This window comes from Electrophorus electricus, chromosome 8, assembly GCF_013358815.1.
Source record: "Electrophorus electricus isolate fEleEle1 chromosome 8, fEleEle1.pri, whole genome shotgun sequence".
In the NCBI taxonomy this organism is placed as follows: Eukaryota; Metazoa; Chordata; class Actinopteri; order Gymnotiformes; family Gymnotidae; genus Electrophorus; species Electrophorus electricus.
The window spans coordinates 8,513,322-8,531,756 of record NC_049542.1 but is presented as its reverse complement, the minus strand read 5'-3'; the positions used below and the strand labels follow the sequence as shown (position 1 = coordinate 8,531,756).

Sequence of the window (18,435 nt, the reverse complement as noted above, 5' to 3'; positions counted from 1 at the left end):
TCTCCCAGGAAGCCTTGTGCTTTTGGGGAGGCTAGCCCTTACAGTAATCCATTAGATCATCCATCATGGTTGGTTGGATGATCTAAGATGGGTTTGTGGCTGGGACCTGCACAAAGATCCCAGAGTCAGAATGAAGAATTTCAGCACTTAGGTGTGAAGCCTATGCACTCAGTTTCATTGCTACCAGCTTATACTCGAAGATGGCCTCCACAGCTAAGCAGTCTCTCCGGACTACATGAGTCCTTGTGCAGAAAACACAGGGGCTTGATCTTTGTGGCTTCCTGAGGGGTGGACATGCCCCTTCACCCAGAACAAGACCAGACAGGTCCTGGGCTAGGTCAGGAAGGAAGCAGAACAGGCCCATTCCATTTTTCTCCCCAAGGCTATGGAATTGTGTGCTGGCAGTGTAGCTCATGGCCTGATAAGCAAACCTGTAAGCAAACCTTGAATCTTAAAGAAAATTCTGGAACAGAGTTTGAATTCTGTGTCTGAAACATGGATGGATCATGACAGACCATGAATGGAGATGTATGGAGTTATGTTTAAAGTTTATAAAGAAATTCCTCAATTTATAACTGTCTGCTAAGTGTCAGTGATAAGGCCAACTGCACCACTGGTCTAGGGGAATTCCAAGAAAAAACAACAACAATGTGTTTAAATGGGTTTTTGTTTGTTTGGTTTTTTTGCCTACCCTGGACACATTCTGAGACTCTAAAGTTATAGCCATGGGTGATTCTTTCATTGTAGTAACTTGTGAAACCTCAATGATAATTATTTACTTGTGATTGCCTATGGGAAATGAATCTATAATTACATGATTACATAATTGCATGATTCATTGCACAAAATTATTTGGTTTATGCAACATCACTTACTGCCCAATACGTGAGTAGATATGCTTGTACTCAGTTAACTGTGCCACATGCTCTCCATGAAGCATGTGTCTTCTGTAAATATTCCATTTTCCTAGCATCCATGCTCCTGTGGCCCAATCTATGCCACAAAGACATTTCTGAAACATGGACAATGCTAGAACTCTCTAAGTCCTGAGGCAGAAAGTGCAGACAACAAAAATGAAGGGTTCTGAATGGATCTACCAGTGGAGGGTTTATGCCATAGGCATCATTCTTTATTAGCACTGAGGCTCTGACAACATCTGGGGATATTTCCTTGCAAGTTTGCTCTTTCACTCGTAAACCTATTTCTCACAGTCCAAACACTGAGAAGCTAAGTAGAAGATGTTAGAAAAGTCAGAAAAGGTCCAATGGAATACCTGGTGAAATGACAATACCCTAAACATTCTAGACATTTGAAGAATATAATAAAATAAATGTAAGGATATACATAAGGATTATTAACTTACAATGAAGAATTCTTATTCGAATCTATCAACTTTTGCAATATTGTGTGGTATTATACTGTTTTTAGCAAAAAAAAAACAAAAAAAAAAAACATGATGAAAAAAACATGATGAAAAACATTCTCATATACCAGGTTGGAGATAATGTGTAGTACAATGTCTAGAAACAATATCTAGTTAGCACTGAAATCAATTCAAAGAAATCCTCAGGTGGCTTTCCTTATCTTTATATTTCAGTTTAAGCATGAGCCTCATTTGAGCACTGTCTGTATTATGTATTATATGTTCTAAAACTTTGTCTGTACCTGTATTTAAAGCATTTAAATCATATAAACCTGGGAAGTATTCAAAACAGTACAGCACTGATCATCCACGCTGAAAAATGTCTTATCAGGAGTTAGAACAACAGAACCCGAACTGCACTGATAGAAAGCGTTGACTCAGGCTGACTTACAGTAAGGATCATTCTGCCATGATTAAATTAATGCTAATGTTAGCTGGCACTGCTGAGTCAAACCCATGGGCAATGAGTATGGCCTATATAAAACATGAAAGTGCTTTACTGTACACACAGACACACACACACACACACAAAACAAACACAGGCACTCCCCCAAGCCAACAAGCAGTGGTTTTACACAGTAAAGGGCATGGCCGGCCAATCAGTGGCGTATATATTGTAGGTTACTATTTTGAAGTGAGTAATTCCGTTCTTTCATAAGCAGTAAAAGAGGTCAAAGTGGTTTACATCCCCGTAACAAAAGCACTCACTCCAAGGTACAGTCATGTCCATTGGCAGAGTCCCTACCCCCACACACCCTCTTAAACAGGCACTTTAACACGTTCTTACCATGTGTGTGGAGAAGGTTCCTGCAGCGAGCCAGGCATCTTCCACCACAGCCGCAAACGAGGACTTCTAAGAACAAGTGGTTTTGTTTGATCTTCCCCAGCAGGCAAAACAAATCAACATGAGAGAGGAGTTTGGTGATTGTGAGGTGATGATTCAGGACTGGGTGCACCATTTCGGGCGACATCCCAAGAAGCAACCGGCCACATGGAGAGGTGGCGTCGCAGCTTGGGACATGCCAAACATCCAAAGCGAAGCAAGCGTGTGTGCACGAACCTGGCCTGGTAGGGTGGGGAGCTGAGAGCAAGTGTTGTTTAAACGAATTGCTGTCAGGACGACGGCAGGAGTGCCAACGTGGCCCCACCCTGAGCCCAGCTGACAGTACCGTTCATGGTTTGAAACTCACGCCAGTTGGCTTTTCACCAGTTGCAAGGTTCACCCACCACGCCAGATACACTAATTGCCCTTTTGCTAACCCTGGAGTTTCGTTTATTAAAACCTTAATGATATCGCAAGGTCTGCTTTGTGGGCTTCAGGTTAGAGTGAGGGAGAAAGTGGTGGTTCATGAGGTATCCGCCTCTGAATTGGAGATGAGCTGGACGTGAAATACCTCACCTCCCATAATTCCATCATCCCCCAAAAAAACCTGCTGACATTCCTCTGCCAAAACTACATGGTGGTCTCCATCATGCTCAGGCGAGTGTGGATATACACTGCAGAGGAATAACAATGCGTTATGTGGCAGAGAACATGTAAAAACGCTAATAATGGTGTGTCGATAGAACGGGTCCCTAACACTGTTTTCACTACTAAGATACTTGGCCGAGGAAAGCTGCATTTTCATAAATAAAAATAACATTTCAAAAGTGATTTCTGTTCACTGCTTCACAATATTACTGCTTTCCTTCAGAGGGGAAAATCTAACACTTTAAACATTGGACTTATTTCAGATTTGCTCGTTATACTAAATGGTTCATTTTCTGGTTTTCGTAGAGGATTAATCCTTTAATGATTCTGGCATTTCTTCATTAATTTGGTACAGTAATTGAAAAACATTTTATAATTTGGGCAATAGGCACACTGTAGAGGCCAGTGCATGGGCCCCTTCTCTAAAAACTGGAAATACATGTGTCATACCCTAGCCATGCTCATTAGATGAGAATGGCCAGTTCTGGACCTGAGCCAAAAATGTGATGAATGAGACTTGGCACCAAGCACCCCAGAATGGGCATGTGCCCAGTTACACATGCAGAAGTACACAACACACACACACACACACACACACCTTATCTGCTTATCACTTTACAGTGTGTAGTTACTCACTCAAAAGCAGCCTATGTTGTATACTGTGCCTTTTCATTTTGCATAAAACAAGGAACATGAGGAAAAAGCAAAATGGACATGAAGCCAAGCTGCTCGCACTAATGTGCACTTGTGAATCAGTGGTAACACCTCACCTGAGATCAGAATGGCACTGGTCATTATCAGATGCCAGTGATGTATCAGTTGCCAGTGATACACACCTGTCAGGTGCTCAGAGGTGCTGATCTGTTTTATTTATCCACCGATTCCTCTTTAATTTCCGATCCCATGTGTGGTCACAGACTATACTGAGAAGCCGTATTTCAGCCTGGCCATGGCTTGTCATGGAAAACAGTGTGGACCAGTGCTCCCAACTCCGAGCCGTCTGCTGGTAAGTCACTTCAGGGCCTATTAAACTACTTTTCCACTCTCATAAGCTCCTATTCAGTACTGTGGGATTTTTTAAAAGCCTCATAAACAATTCAACAAATCTAGAAATCTGACCAGTGTCCACCGACAACTAACACCGTTCACGATCGGAGTCTTTCAAATTTGAGAGATAGCTCTGCCTGCCAACTTCCTACCTATCTAAATGGCGAAACTCCACATGTATGCAGCTCTTCTGGTGGGGTGGCTCTTTGGTGCAGCAGTAATCTTACAAAGACACTATAAAAAAAAATGTATGTACTTTCTTTTACCTGCCTTTCAATGATTTTCAATTACATTATTACTATCGAGCCCTTGCAATGAAAATATGTGACATTTTCTGTAAAGATTTGATGTCCTCTCTTTAAAATAAAGCAGTCACTAAAGCATTTTTTCCATTAATGAGTCAATATATTTTTATTTAAATGAATGCTCAAACATCTCCACTTCCATGAATCGATTTCGGTCCTGGCAACATACAGTCCACAAAATAAAACCAACAGTATAAAGCATTTTTGTAAGTACTATTTTTAAATGTAAAAAATTGATTACACATAACAGGAGAACTGGCTCATGTACGTTTTTTCTTTGGAAGAACTACACACTCCTTTTATACTGTCACGAAAAGCTCGCCTCCCGCGAGTCACGTGGTTTGGCCTGCTACGTGCACTGGGAGGGTCTCTGTTTAGTTGTGACCACACCTGCACACCTGCACCTGGTTAGTGTTGTGTCTGTGTGTATATAAACCCGTGTCGTGGAGTTCAGTGCTGTCAGTCTTTGATATGTTCGCGTTTGTGATGTGTTTGTCTTTGTATATGGTTGTCTAGGTTCAAGCTTGTTAGATGTTTCTAAATGTTCACCATTAATGTCATGTGTGAGGGCTAACGTTGTCTTCATTTCATGTTAATTAAAGTCTGTCCACGTCAAAGGAGTCTGTGCGTCCTGCCCCTCGCCCTTCGGTACTCAGGCCGTTACATATACATATTCATCAGTTCTATGGGTCAAGTTAATCTTTGGGTAAATAATAAATAATAAATATAGTTTTCTATGTTATAACAGACAAGAATTATAGCAGGTAGGGTGCACCCAGCTGTTGGTGTGTATGTGAGGGGGTGTGGAATGACATCATGATGTTGGCTTAGCATTGCGATGTGTGTTAGCCATCGACGATGGATGATGGCATTGTCTATCAGCCCAACACTAACTCACACTCACAGTTCTGCTGAGAGAGTGTGGGCCAGACAGCTTGGTTTCTGGGCCGGTCATCCAGTAGAACTCCAGTGTGTGTTGCTTTCCTTTACACACCTCAGTCCCTGTCTTCATTTGTCTCCATCAAAACAGTGTACTTGCTCACTGTTTTATATTTTCAATGTGAGTACAAGTGTAAACACTACAGCTGAATGCCACAACGGTGTTCATTAATTCTTTGACTTCTTGGCAAGGTGCAGAGAAGGCCAGCGATAGACTAATTTCAGTTGTCTTCATGAGGAATGTTTGAGCACGACGAGCCTAGATTGTGTATGAAAAAACAGAACATCTGCCTGCTGCTCACCTTTAGACACCTCTGCTCCATGTACGCCAGAGACCTCCCTTTGAATAAAGCGGCAGGTTGTAATATGAAATACCTCTCTGCAGAAGAATGTGTGTGTGTGTGTGTGTGTGTGTGTGTGTGTGTGTGTGTGTGTGTGTGTGTGTGTGTGTGTGTGTGTGTGTGTGTATGTAACAGATGGCTTTTAGAAAGGGAAATATCTGTGCAGGTCTACAAGTCATACATCCTTAAACAAGTATGATTAATAACAGGCTCAAAAAAACACGCACACACACACACATACACACACACACCCCTCTGTCTGACCCTCTGCTCTGTGGGCTGTTTAAGTGCATCACTGGAGATTCTTGCCTCTTTAAAACCAAAACAATCCACAGATGCCACTGTATCTAGACTGCTTATGGAACCACTACTCAGCACAGAGACCGGGAAAGAGAGAAAGACCTAGACAGAGAGATGCAATGAGAGTGAGAGAGAGAAAGAGAAAGTGAGAGAGAGAGAGAGAGAGAGAGAGAGAGAGAGAGAGAGAGAGAGAGAGAGAGAAAGAGAGAGAGATGAAAGACGTGTCAGTGCTGAAGCTCCAGTCATATTTCCACCTTGCTTTTACGGCTGTATTTAAGCCTGCAGCAGCCAGCTGTATTAATAAGCTTAATAAGTAACACATACTTTCACTTTCACACATTAATTTGTGCAACCACACATACACTGAAGCTTGGATGACCACATTCTACAGAAAACTACTTGCAATAGTTGTGTGGCCTTTATTTTGACATTTATGTAACACATAGACCCACCGACACACAAACACACACACATACACACAACCTCCACTATGGGGACAGGGGGCTAGACCTGAATCTTACCACTTAACTCGGCCCAGCACACCCACACACTGCAACACATAAGTCAAAAAAGGAAAAGGGAACCTTAAATGTATCTGAAAGTAATTACAGAAGGATCACACACACACACACACACTCACACACACACTCACACACACACACACACACACACTCACACACACACACACACACACACACACACACACACACTCACACACACACACACACACACACACTCACACACACACACACACTCACACACACACACACACACACACACACACACACACACACATACACACACACACACACACACACACACACACACACACACACACACACACACACTCACACACACACACACACACACTCACACACACACACACACACTCACACACACAGCATGCTGCATACTCCATGGCATGCACTAACATACTGCATAGCCAAAAGTAACATGGCACTTAAAGACAAACGCTGCAGCCATTTATCCTGCTTCATTAACATTCCCTACCTCTCCCTCCCTCTCTCTCTCTCTCTCTCTCTCTCTCTCACTCTCTCTGTCTCTTTCACACTTAGAGAGAGAAGGTCAAACAATAAAGTGTGATTTATGCCATTCTCCAGTAGCTCCTCCTGTAAGTGTGGAGAGGAACAGCTAAGCACTAGCGTATATTCTGCCTCGGCCTCTCTCACATGCAACTCACACCAGCTGCTCGTCTTTTTGCCCTCACGCAGAGGGACTCGGATGGACCAGGCCGCGACCGCATTCTACCACGCTCAGCCTGTTAGCCGACCTGCTGTGGGGCCATTTAGATAAGCTAAGGGCGGCAGCCTTCCAAAGCAAGTGTGAGCCGTATGACTGGGCAGAGAACAGGGAGCATCCAAGCGCATGAGAGAGCCTCAGAGCAGGCGTCCATATGCGTCGTCCCTCTTTAGATGTAGACGACAACCCAGAAGTATAAGAACTGTCACTTTCAGACTTTACATTGTGGCATTGTACAGAGCTGTAACCAGGGCTGTGTATGTGTGTGATACCCAGATCACAGAAAGGTAAAATGAACTGAAGGATTACAGGTTGGATGCTACCTGTTCCAGATGTTTCTCTCTTCACTTGTGGAAACATACAAATCTGTCCCACAAGATCTTTCTCCTTCCTCTTACTACTCACTACTCCTGCTAATACTGTCTCCTTCCTGGTCTGGTCTCGTTTCCATGCCATCTACCAAACCACTACAAAAGCAGTTAGTTACAATGGTTTTCTCTATGACAAAATAACCACAAATGACCACAAAAAAGAGAGATACCCCCTTCTATATGTTTCATGCTCTCAGCTTGCTGTTTGTAGCTGGGTGTTCAGTGTGCTCAGCAAAACACGCAGAAATAATGATGTTCCATTTTGAGTTCGCCTTCGCACATTTCCTTTGACTGCGACCTAGAGACTAAAAATAAAACGAAGCGCTTATGTTACTAAAAGGACTCTTCCACCACACTGAACTCAGACTGTACGAACAGCGATGTCTAATCCTAACCATTTCTTGAGATGCACATTAGAACAAAAACGAGCCGCAGAGAGGAGTTATCATTATAACCACGAAATCACCACGTGCATCGCATAAAGCACAGTCAGCTTTTCGCAGCAATCCAGTCCTCGGGCGCGTGTAGGGGGATCGCCCGTCTCGCGTCTCCCATCCAGCTCCTGGCGCATCTCTACGCCACGGAGACAATTCAACGACTGTCACCTGTCGACACGTCTTGAACCGCTTCTGTGTGAGCCATATCAGTAAACACTTATCCAGATGCGGTGACGTGTCGTGGTCCCACAGAAAAGCTGCGCGTGAAAACTTGGCAGTTACGAAGCAGACCAAACGCTGCCCAGGGCACGAAACCGCACTGTTTGCTATGATTATTTCATTTAACCAAATATTGTGAAAGACGGTATTTTGCACACACCTATGGATTTCCGCTTGGGAACTTTGAATCCTCCTGACATCTGGCATTACGCGACAGACCACGAGACTATTTTTTTTCCACTGCGTAAAGGTGCACGGTACCCCAGAAAACCTGCCGTAACATGTCAAGCAAAGCAAGAGCCGCAGAACTTTGCAGGACATAATATGGTCCAAACGCGCACAACTGAAACGTTATACACCATGATACCGTAGCGAGACATCAGTGTGAACAAATCGTCAAACAAGGAAACGCAAACATTTGAGTGCTCTTACCGAGATACTGACGAATTTCCAGCAGAACTTTAGGTGCTCCGCCGTTCAGTTGATAAAACAGTGAACCGATGCTGAAGAGAAAGAGTGTAGCCATGCAAAAAATATAATCGCGCAAGGAGAAGCGTAGCCAAAGCGACGAAAGCCAGCCTCCCTTCTTGTTGTTTCGATCTCCTGTGTGATTTGAGCTCTGATTCTTTAGACGGGGGCTGCTGTTGTAATTCTTCATCGTCTCCTCACATGGAACCGCCGAGAGAGGTAATCACCCATCCGCAGCTTTATAGTAAAACTTTTTAAAAACCATTTAAAAACTAGCACCACTGTTGATGGAACGAAAACACCCACAAGTCAGAGCCCGTTCACTCTCCAGGCGGTCCTTTTTCGTTCTGGTCTAGCTGAACTATTTTTACGAATGAAGTAGAGAATCCATCCTCTACTTTTCGGGTTAGCGGCGGTGTCAGATTACTGAACGTGGAGGAAAAAGTTCGTAGAGAGGATGTGCTCGTCAAACGATTTTCCCTATCTAGCGCCACCTATTGGGTGGCTCCCACAACCTATAATAAATATCGCCGCCTTCCAACGGCGAGTTGTACGTAGTTTTAGTAGGTGCTTTTTTTTTTTTTTGCTTTTTTTTAAAGACACCTGGTTTTATAATAAATGTAATATCTACTTTCTAATACATTTAATATCTACTAATAGTAACAATAATGAACTCACTCAATGAACTTTCCGTTCGTCCTTAATAAAGTAAAAAATGCAAAACAAAAACACAGTAAACGCTTATACTCGTTTGAAATTGCCTTATGTCTGTGCATAATTTTAAGTGTTCAGACTACATTCTCTCTACAAGCATTACTTATTCTATATCATTACTTATTTTATTCTTATTTTATATTATGTATTTCTGATGACATTAAGGTTTAAAATAAACCTGCAGGAAATCATATATTTTTGTCCTTTATCAGTTTTTTATTAGTTTGTTAACATTGCTGTTTCGTATTTAACATAGCTTCCAGGATAAACAAGAAACATATATTTGTGTTGGTACCCTTCTTTGCTGTCTGCCAGGATACTCTTTCTAAAGGTCTTTTGGGTCATTCATCTAATAAGGTTTTTTTTTAACCAATGAGTAGATCCTCACCACTGCATGCCTGTGTGCATGCACGCTCACACACACCCACACACCCTGAGTCAAAGAATTTTATTACACCTCAGAGTGACAAATAGTTTTAGACATTTTTTTCAATACACAAGCAAAATTTTATAAACAGTCATTAACTAGTTGAAACATTTGTACACATATATTTTACAATAGGAACTGTAGCAGGACACTCGCTAAAGCAATATGCCAAAGAGTATTGCTATTTTTTATATTTTACAGCTAATAATTACAGCTGATATGAAAAGAAAAAAAAATAAGTTATTTAAATATCAATTACATATGCAGAATGTGCAACATGTCCATCATTTCATATATGTAATTATAACTCATTTTTGTGAAATTCAAATTTCAAAACAATTTGAAGTAATTAGCATGTAAAGGTTAATCTTTTACTTTATGAGTGGTGACGTAGGACAATATATTGGCAGGGAACAACCACTCTAGTCAGAGGCCAGCATAATCCACTTCCACCCTCCACATTACCTGAAAAGAACTATCCATTGGCAGACAAATATTTGCCAATTTGAAAACTCTTTTTGCCTGAAAGAAGTCTCTAATTTGTCTAGATTTACTTATAAAGTGCATTTTTACAGTAACAATAACATTTTATGAAGTATATACACTTTGTAAAACACCGCTCCATCCCATGATTGCATTTCTTTTCGAAAAAGGCATCTGTTTAGATTGAGAAAAATCTCCTGATTTTCAGCTGCTATTGAGGAGGATGTTTCACACGAATTTGAGTGACACTCGAATTGGAGTGCTGCTGGAATTTGAGTGCTGCTCTGAGCCTAAAGTAAATCATGCTGCAGTAGATACAAAAGCTTGCATGATGCAAGACCTTCTCCCCATAAAAGGTGCCAGTGTCCATGAAAAGCTTTGCAGAATTTGCTGTTACATGGTCAATATCTGCTCATCACTTCTGCCATGAAACCAACTAAACTTTGCACATGACTTCCTGCTTAGAGCAGTTATCAAGTTATATCTTAAAAATCATCTATATGCAGCCAGTGATAATGGTGGCATATTAGCTTTAGTCCAGTTTGTACACATCAGAATAATCAAAGAGATTTAGTGATCAGAGCAATATCAATTAAATGCTGCCAGTTCTGTGGTATGAAAACAGCCGGGACCAATAAACAGCGAGAATGCCATGCTAATACTTAAATGATATAGGTTTCCCTTCAGGTGGTCTCCCAGCAGCCGTCTGACATCACTTTGATGAAAAAATCTCCTCTCCTGAGGGTCTTCCTCAAGGCCCGATGTGTGTGTCAAAATTAGCTACATCTGCCTTCTGTGGATGTGCAAATGTGCTCTCACACACATCTAAGCATTCATGCATCCACACACCCCACACATACATACACGTAAACTTGCATTTCATGTCGAATGACATCTTGAGTTAGTCATGAATCAGTACAACTGTTCATTCAAAATAACTGCAGGTGCTGCTTTCTCTTACTTTCCATCACACACACACACACACACACACACACACACACACACACACACACACACACAGGCACACACAGGCACACACACACGCATGCGCACACACACACGCACACACACACATGCACACGCACACACACACACACACACACACGCGCGTGCACACACACACACACACACACACACACACACACACACGTGCGCACACACACACCAACCCACCCATGCACCCCCCCCCCCCCCCCCATCAGCTGACAGCAGGAAACATTTTAGGATTCCAGAGATGGACATCAGTTCTTCTGTTTAGTGGAACTTACAAAAGCTTACATGAGCTCCAAGGTCTCAACCAGCCTGGCAGAATGTCAACAGCTGTTTTAGACACAATCATCCAGCCGCACACCCTCACCCCCACCCGAATACCACTGCTCGACTGTAAATTTTCGGATTTCTAAAAAGAAATCTTTTGCAATAGCTCTTTGGCAGGGGATCCCCATGACTTCCCCTAGAGACTTGAACCTTATCCCTCTGCGGTGTGGAGGATTCTGACCCCCTAAGATTGTGAGCCAGCTGTTTCCTGCTTAAACCCACATTTAGTTTGTTTCGAATCAGTTGGAGATTTTAAGACTAGGATTTAAGACAGGGTCCTTGGCACCCCTTGTGTCTTAAGTACAGAGAGTAGAGGGTTTAAAATGGCAACATTTAAGTTGTGCCACAGTGCTGGGGAGTTATTCATCAAAGCACTACAACAATAAAAAATATACATCATATATATATATATGCATGTTCTCCTCTATTAGATGCATCACCCATGTCAGTTACATCGCTGAAGAGAAATATTATAAGCATGTCTATGAATAGTTTTATAAATGATCACAACAAATATTAAGCTTAGGGATATGTAACAGATTTAGTATTAAAGGATGATTTCCCAGAATGCTGTGTATGTTAGAGTATTTGGAGATTAAATGCATTATGAATATACAATAATTTTCTTGAACTAACTGAAAAACAAAGACAAAGCTTAACGTAATCACTTTGTATTAAATGAGACAGCTGAACTGGCTTTGTTAGCAACTATGCAAATGTGCTCTCGACCATGTCCCTGGCACCTGTGGCACGTGTGCTTAGAGGAGCCGCAGCAGGGCAGCACTGGACTTCAGGATTTAATGAACATTTCAGACTAATGACCAAAAACACATCCTTCAACATTTACGTCTCTGAGCTGAGAAAAGGAAAGACTGACATATTAACCTGCAGGAAATGAAATCGCTTTGGCCACGCTACGTCGTCTGGCTGTGCTCGGGTGATGCACAGAAAGGTTTCTTAGTCCTCAGAACAAGCATTTACGAAATGAAGGGGAAAAAGGCGAAGTTTAAGTAGTCCCTGTTTAATCCTTACAAAATCTCGGAATCTCTGAAAAATGGTGTGCTAGCTCTTAAAAGTCAATCCCTCAATGTCCTGACCATAAGTCAGTGTAATGGAGCCCTCGCTAGAAAAGAGCTTCAACAATCCCTCCAGATCCTGACCAGAAGTCAGTGCTACGGAGCCCTTGCTGGAAAAGAGCTTCGACAGCTGTTTGTGTAAGCCATAGATGTCTTTCTGTAAACATCAGCGGAACAGGACAATCAGAGAGCAAATGAAAGCTCCAAAGATGAAGCTCAAATTTGTCCTTGTTTCCTTCCTTGTCTGCCAGCTCCTGCCAGCTTTCAACTGTAATGCAATCCGCTTTGCAGTCAAACCACAACTGCAGAAAAACTCTCCGGATACGGCTGCTCATTTCGCAGCGTAAACAATCAATAACAGGGCCATGACAGGCCTTATGTGTGCTACGACTGCATCGTGCTGTTGGCTGTGACTACTCGGGCCTCGCTGAGCAGGCGGCGTATGTGTCTCTCCTCCCGAAGCCCCGCCTCCCTCACTCCTGCCTCTGTGAGAGCTGACAGATGGCCCAGAGTGCCATAGCCCGCAGCCAGTAGGAGGTCAGAATACATGGGCATCCCGATGGACACCAGCCAATCAGAAACGGAGCTTAAGTGGATAGGGGACGCAGGCTTCCGGCACATGTCGGTCAAACCTCCTGAGGGAATCTGTGGAGAGAATACAAGGGAAATACATATTAATCGTACCACGATATATGCCGATCTACATAGGAAATGTTGACCTCAAAGACTTTTTATATGTGTGTCATGAAGTCCATCTTGTAAACCCTTTGGTGTTTCTAAATTCGCATTTAGTTCAATCATTTATGACCATATCATACTACAGCCACATGCGAAATACTTAAATGACCCCAGCAGAACATTTGTCTGATGCGACAGAGCGAACCAGCCACTTGGCTGAACAGTCTGGGTGGGGCCATGTGGCTAGAGGCCTGCGGTGGACAGGCCTGAACCCGTAGAGATCTAGGGGCTTGGGGGTGGGGGACTCACAGCCATGCGGTGTTCCTTGCGGAGCCTCCTGACCCGGATCCAGTCCAGGGTGGAGGCCACATCCTTGGCCGGCTGCTGGAGGTCTTCCGAGTATCGCTGCACCAGGAGTTGCGGGATGCCACAGCGGCCGTGCTGCAGGACAGCCGAGCAAGCAAGAGAGAGAGAGAGAGAGAGAGAGAGAGAGAGAGAGAGAGAGAGAGAGAGAGAAGGGTAATTTCATTAGCCAAAATGTCAGATATTAAGAGTAAAATAACTAAGTAATGGTAATGCACTTCCCTGCTCAGCCTCATGGTAGGAAAGTGTGCCAAGGAAAACCCCATGCACACATTTGCTTCTCGGCTCATGTCACCTGACTGTTTGCAAGGTGTGGAATGCGTTCCGTTTTGAATGTTAGCTTAGCACAGCATTGGTGGAACGAGCATAACCTATGCTGAGTCAGTGTTAGCAAGCCATAAATGTTTACTGCATGTGGTTTTTAATGGGTTTTTAAGGCTGACCAGAAACTAGCCCAGCACAAGCGAAGGCTTGCAGACAGAGGCCAGCATCCAAATATGCAAAACTTTATGTGACAGTTACAGAATTGCAGAACTCATTTGTTTAACACCAAGTAAATAATGTCACAGAATGAGTCATAATGCTGGGACAGAGCTGCCACCAATGCTTAGGCTTTAAGAAGCCAGGCAGAGATTTTCTTCTCTGAGTTAATTGCATCTGGTGCATCACATAACTTAGAGAAACACTTAACTTCCATTCAGAGGTCATGAAATCTGACAGCATGTCAAACCCATGGACTAAAAATGCTATTACATGCCCATTACATGGTGTGGATAAGCTTAATGCAGCACAATATCTCAATAACCAGTCAAACTGCCAGTGAACATCTCGTGACAATTTTCCAATACTACTATAGTGTTCAGCCTGCAGTATTCAGTCTGCTTCCATTTTAATCCAAAACAACAGTTCATTTTGCAGAAGTCAACCCATAATGCAAAATTGCCTTTGGCCACTAAAGAGCAGTGCAATCTGCTCCCAGATTGTGTTTCCTTAAATATAAAAACAAATGTATTTTTCACCCTAGTCATGTGACCACAGGATGTCCCAGTGGACGCCTGGTCAATGGGTCATTGGTTCTCAAAATCAAGCCAGCCGAGGTGAGTTGGCTATTTGACGAATATTATATATTTTTGTAGAATCAAGTCATATACGTGTTTTAACTAGATGAATAGTCATTTAAAAAAAAAACATTTGTAATTATTTGTAATGAGGGAGAGAACAAAATGTTTTAAGTGAGTTAGGAAGTTTATTATTATTATTTATTACTGAAATTATAAATCTTGGCATACTTTTATCTTGTATTGTATTGTATTGTATTAAAATAGCTTTCCCCCCTCAAACCACAAGATGTACAGAAGCTGATTCATGTTTATATTTTTTCTCAATTAGACTAATGTAATGTTTTATTCACTGGATAACCAAAAACCACAACTGGCAGAATGCAGCTTGTTCAGAGTGCTGCAGCCACAGTACTAACATGTACAAAAGAGAGAAAACATACAACACCCATTTTAGCCTCACTACACTGGATGTCTCATTTATAATTGATTTTTAATTCATTTTACCGGATAAAAGATTAGTATGCCTGATAATATATTCCAAATCTTTTACCAATTAAAAAAAAATAAATAATAATAATAATTTACGAATTTTTAATAATTACTAATTGAATAATTTAATATAATTAGTAAGTCTAATTCTGATAGGAGCCCACACTATGGTGTATTACCTTGTCTGAGTAGGGCTCTGTTGTGAGGTCAATGTCCTCCAAGCCCAGCCTCTCTTCCAGTACTGTCTCCAAGTCGGCCATTTTGGCATAGGAGACCTTTCTGCCCAGGGTTACCTTCACTCCGTGAATCTGTGGGCAGGCTGACTCAGGCAGGTCTGACAGCCAGGGTGGTGGTATACTTGGTAGGCTCTTGGAATCATCTGGGGACACAGGGGTGGATGAGGTTCCCTCAGAGGGGCTGGCAGTGGGTGTGGTTGGTTTAGGCACCAGAATGGGCATGGTTGGGGTGGAGCCTGACAGGACCAAAGGTTGGTAGCGTAGGCCATTCACCAGCCGCTCCTTGGATTTTTTAGCGGGTACTGGAGGAGGCACAGGTGGCTTTTTGGGGTGAGTCCGGGGAGCCGGGCTGGTGGGGGCGGAGACAGACTGGGCCTCTGGATGGTCAGCAGGTGTAGCACAAAACGTGGGTTTCAGGGGCAGCTGGGTGGGCACGGTTGGCCTCTCCATCTGGCCCCACCCACACTTTGTTTGGCCACGCCCATGCTGCTCTGTCTTGTGCTTCACTTCAACCCTTGCATCTTGGGAGTGGCAGTAAGGCTCAAGCGCCTTCCCCTCCTGGTTGATGCCCACATGCCGCTGCATCTTCTGCTCACGGGCCTGCTCCCACTGCATGTCCCCCAGGGAGCGCGAGCGCTTCCAAACCTTTGGCGCCTCCTGTGGCCCATCAAGATCCTCACAGCTGCGGCTGCCTGCCATGCTGGGGACCCGGCCCACCTGCGGGCCCCTCTTCAGACCCAGAGCCCGCAGACTTAAGCCCTTCACAGGCCGAGGGAGGAGGTTCTTGGGGAACCTGCGTTCTTTCTTAGCTTGGTGCTGATGCGACTCTGTAGAGCAGGTCATGGGGATGGTGGGGTAGTCGGGTGTGTGGGCGTGGCCTGGCTCGCAGCCGGCCGTGCCTCGACTGGAGCCGGATGCCTTTCGGGGCTTACCTGCAACACAGAGCTGCACTCTCAAATACTCGCCCTTCTACATGGTGAATACTGAACAGTTTTCATGTAGATAATGGGATATATATATTTCTTTGGCCTCACGTTTGAGGCTGTGCCCATTGGCTATATTAACTTCTGATATGTCCTATTCATGTGGATGCTTAATATGAAATAAACCATAAGTTAAAAGTGAAAGCAGAAAAAATAAAAAAGCACATTAGTGGGACAATGTTAAATGCAAATTATATTAGAAATTGGCTTAGAGGAGCATTTGTGTTTTTGTCTCCGAGAGTGAGCAATTCCATTTTATTCCCTGTATACATTTATATTTTAATATCATAACACTGGAGTGGGAAATAAGCTTTCATTTGGAAACCGTTCACTTGGCATAACGAGTTTGACTCACTATTCAGCAATTAGGGGTTATTTTCCCCTCCATTTTAAACAGCTCCCAGCTGCTATATATGGCTTGAGTTACAGTGTGCATGCCATAATGGTTAGCTATGCATCGCATTATTACTTAACAACTTTGCCTCAGCTGTTAAGCCAATTTAATATTAAACATTCATCATTACAGAGCACTGATCAGCTGGCTTTTTTTCTGGACCATAGGGAACCATTATATCCAACACACAGCACACCAAACCAGAGAATTGTGTGCATATCTGCACGATAAACATTGTTCTTGTAATGAGAAAAATGTGAAATGTGGAGATTCCAGGGGAAGCCCAGTGAGGTGTTATTGATGAGACTCTGCACAGTGCCACAAACACAGAGATGGTCTGTTAATAGCACGCGTCATCAGCCAGGGCAGATGTGAAGCCAGGTTTGTTCCGCACCTCAACCCAATGCCAACATTGGGGGGGGGGGGGGGGGGGGGATAGAGAAAGAGAGAGATGAGCAAGAGAGAGAATTAGAGGGAGAGAGAGAGATAAAGGTAGAGAGAGAAGAATGGAGAGCAAGCAAGAAAGGGAGATAGATGGAGAGAGAGAGGCAGGAGAGAGATAAAGGTAGAGAGAGAAGAATGGAAAGAGAAAGACAGAGACAGTGGGAGAGAGTGGGAGAGATGGAGAGACGGAGAGAGTGGGAGAGACGGAGAGACGGAGAGAGTGGGAGAGACGGAGAGACGGAGAGAGTGGGAGAGACGGAGAGAGTGGGAGAGATGGAGAGACGGAGAGAGTGGGAGAGACGGAGAGAGTGGGAGAGATGGAGAGACGGAGAGAGTGGGAGAGATGGAGAGACGGAGTGAGTGGGAGAGATGGAGAGACGGAGAGAGTGGGAGAGACGGAGAGAGTGGGAGAGACGGAGAGACGGAGAGAGTGGGAGAGACGGAGAGACGGAGAGAGTGGGAGAGACGGAGAGACGGAGAGAGTGGGAGAGACGGAGAGACGGAGAGAGTGGGAGAGACGGAGAGAGTGGGAGAGACGGAGAGACGGAGAGAGTGGGAGAGACGGAGAGACGGAGAGAGTGGGAGAGACGGAGAGAGTGGGAGAGATGGAGAGACGGAGAGAGTGGGAGAGATGGAGAGACGGAGTGAGTGGGAGAGACGGCATCGGAGAGTAAGAGCAATCAGAAAAGTCTGAGCTCACTGGTGGGGGTGGGAGGAATTGGAGAGAGAACGGCAAGGTTCAGGTCGGCTGACATGCCTACTGAACCTCCCAGAAAAAGAACGCGGGTTATTCAGACGGACCTCAACGAGTGGTCGGTGCGCCAAGCAAAAACTGAAAGAGACAGTTTTGAAATGCAACCCAAGCAGAAACGTTCTTTTAATCTACCTATAAGTGGCAAACCCTGCAGCCTTATAAGAGTGTAACAGAAAAGGGAAAAGGAAATGAAATAGAGAGACAGAATGAAGCAAAAGGACAAGAATGATTTAGATTTAGAATATTTTAGATCTTTTATTTTTTGTTTTCCACTATGGCAGATTGCATGTTATGCATTCATTAAACACACACACACACACACACAAACACACACACACACACACACACACACACACACACACACACACACACACACACACACACACACACTCACACACACACACACACACACACACACACACACACACACACACA

General features: G+C 43.7%; 2 protein-coding genes across 7 annotated transcripts in view; both read right to left on the bottom strand.

Moving 5' to 3' along the window:
* Positions 1–8,992, bottom strand: part of usta (uronyl 2-sulfotransferase a) — a 58,131-nt gene extending 49,139 nt beyond the window's left edge. The window contains exon 1 of the mRNA XM_035529511.1: positions 8,546–8,992. Within this exon, the coding sequence (XP_035385404.1) occupies positions 8,546–8,771 (226 nt within the window). The 5' untranslated portion in view covers positions 8,772–8,992. The remainder of the gene's footprint in view (positions 1–8,545) is intronic.
* A 3,052-nt stretch (positions 8,993–12,044) lies between these two features.
* sash1a (SAM and SH3 domain containing 1a) overlaps positions 12,045–18,435 on the bottom strand; it is a 230,158-nt gene continuing 223,767 nt past the window's right edge. For all 6 annotated transcript variants that reach the window (XM_027015538.2, XM_027015540.2, XM_027015539.2 and 3 more), the window contains 3 exons: positions 15,369–16,357; positions 13,586–13,717; positions 12,045–13,243 (listed from right to left, as the gene is read on the bottom strand). In XM_027015538.2, the coding sequence (XP_026871339.2) occupies positions 12,983–13,243; positions 13,586–13,717; positions 15,369–16,357 (1,382 nt within the window). In that variant the 3' untranslated portion in view covers positions 12,045–12,982. The remainder of the gene's footprint in view (positions 13,244–13,585; positions 13,718–15,368; positions 16,358–18,435) is intronic.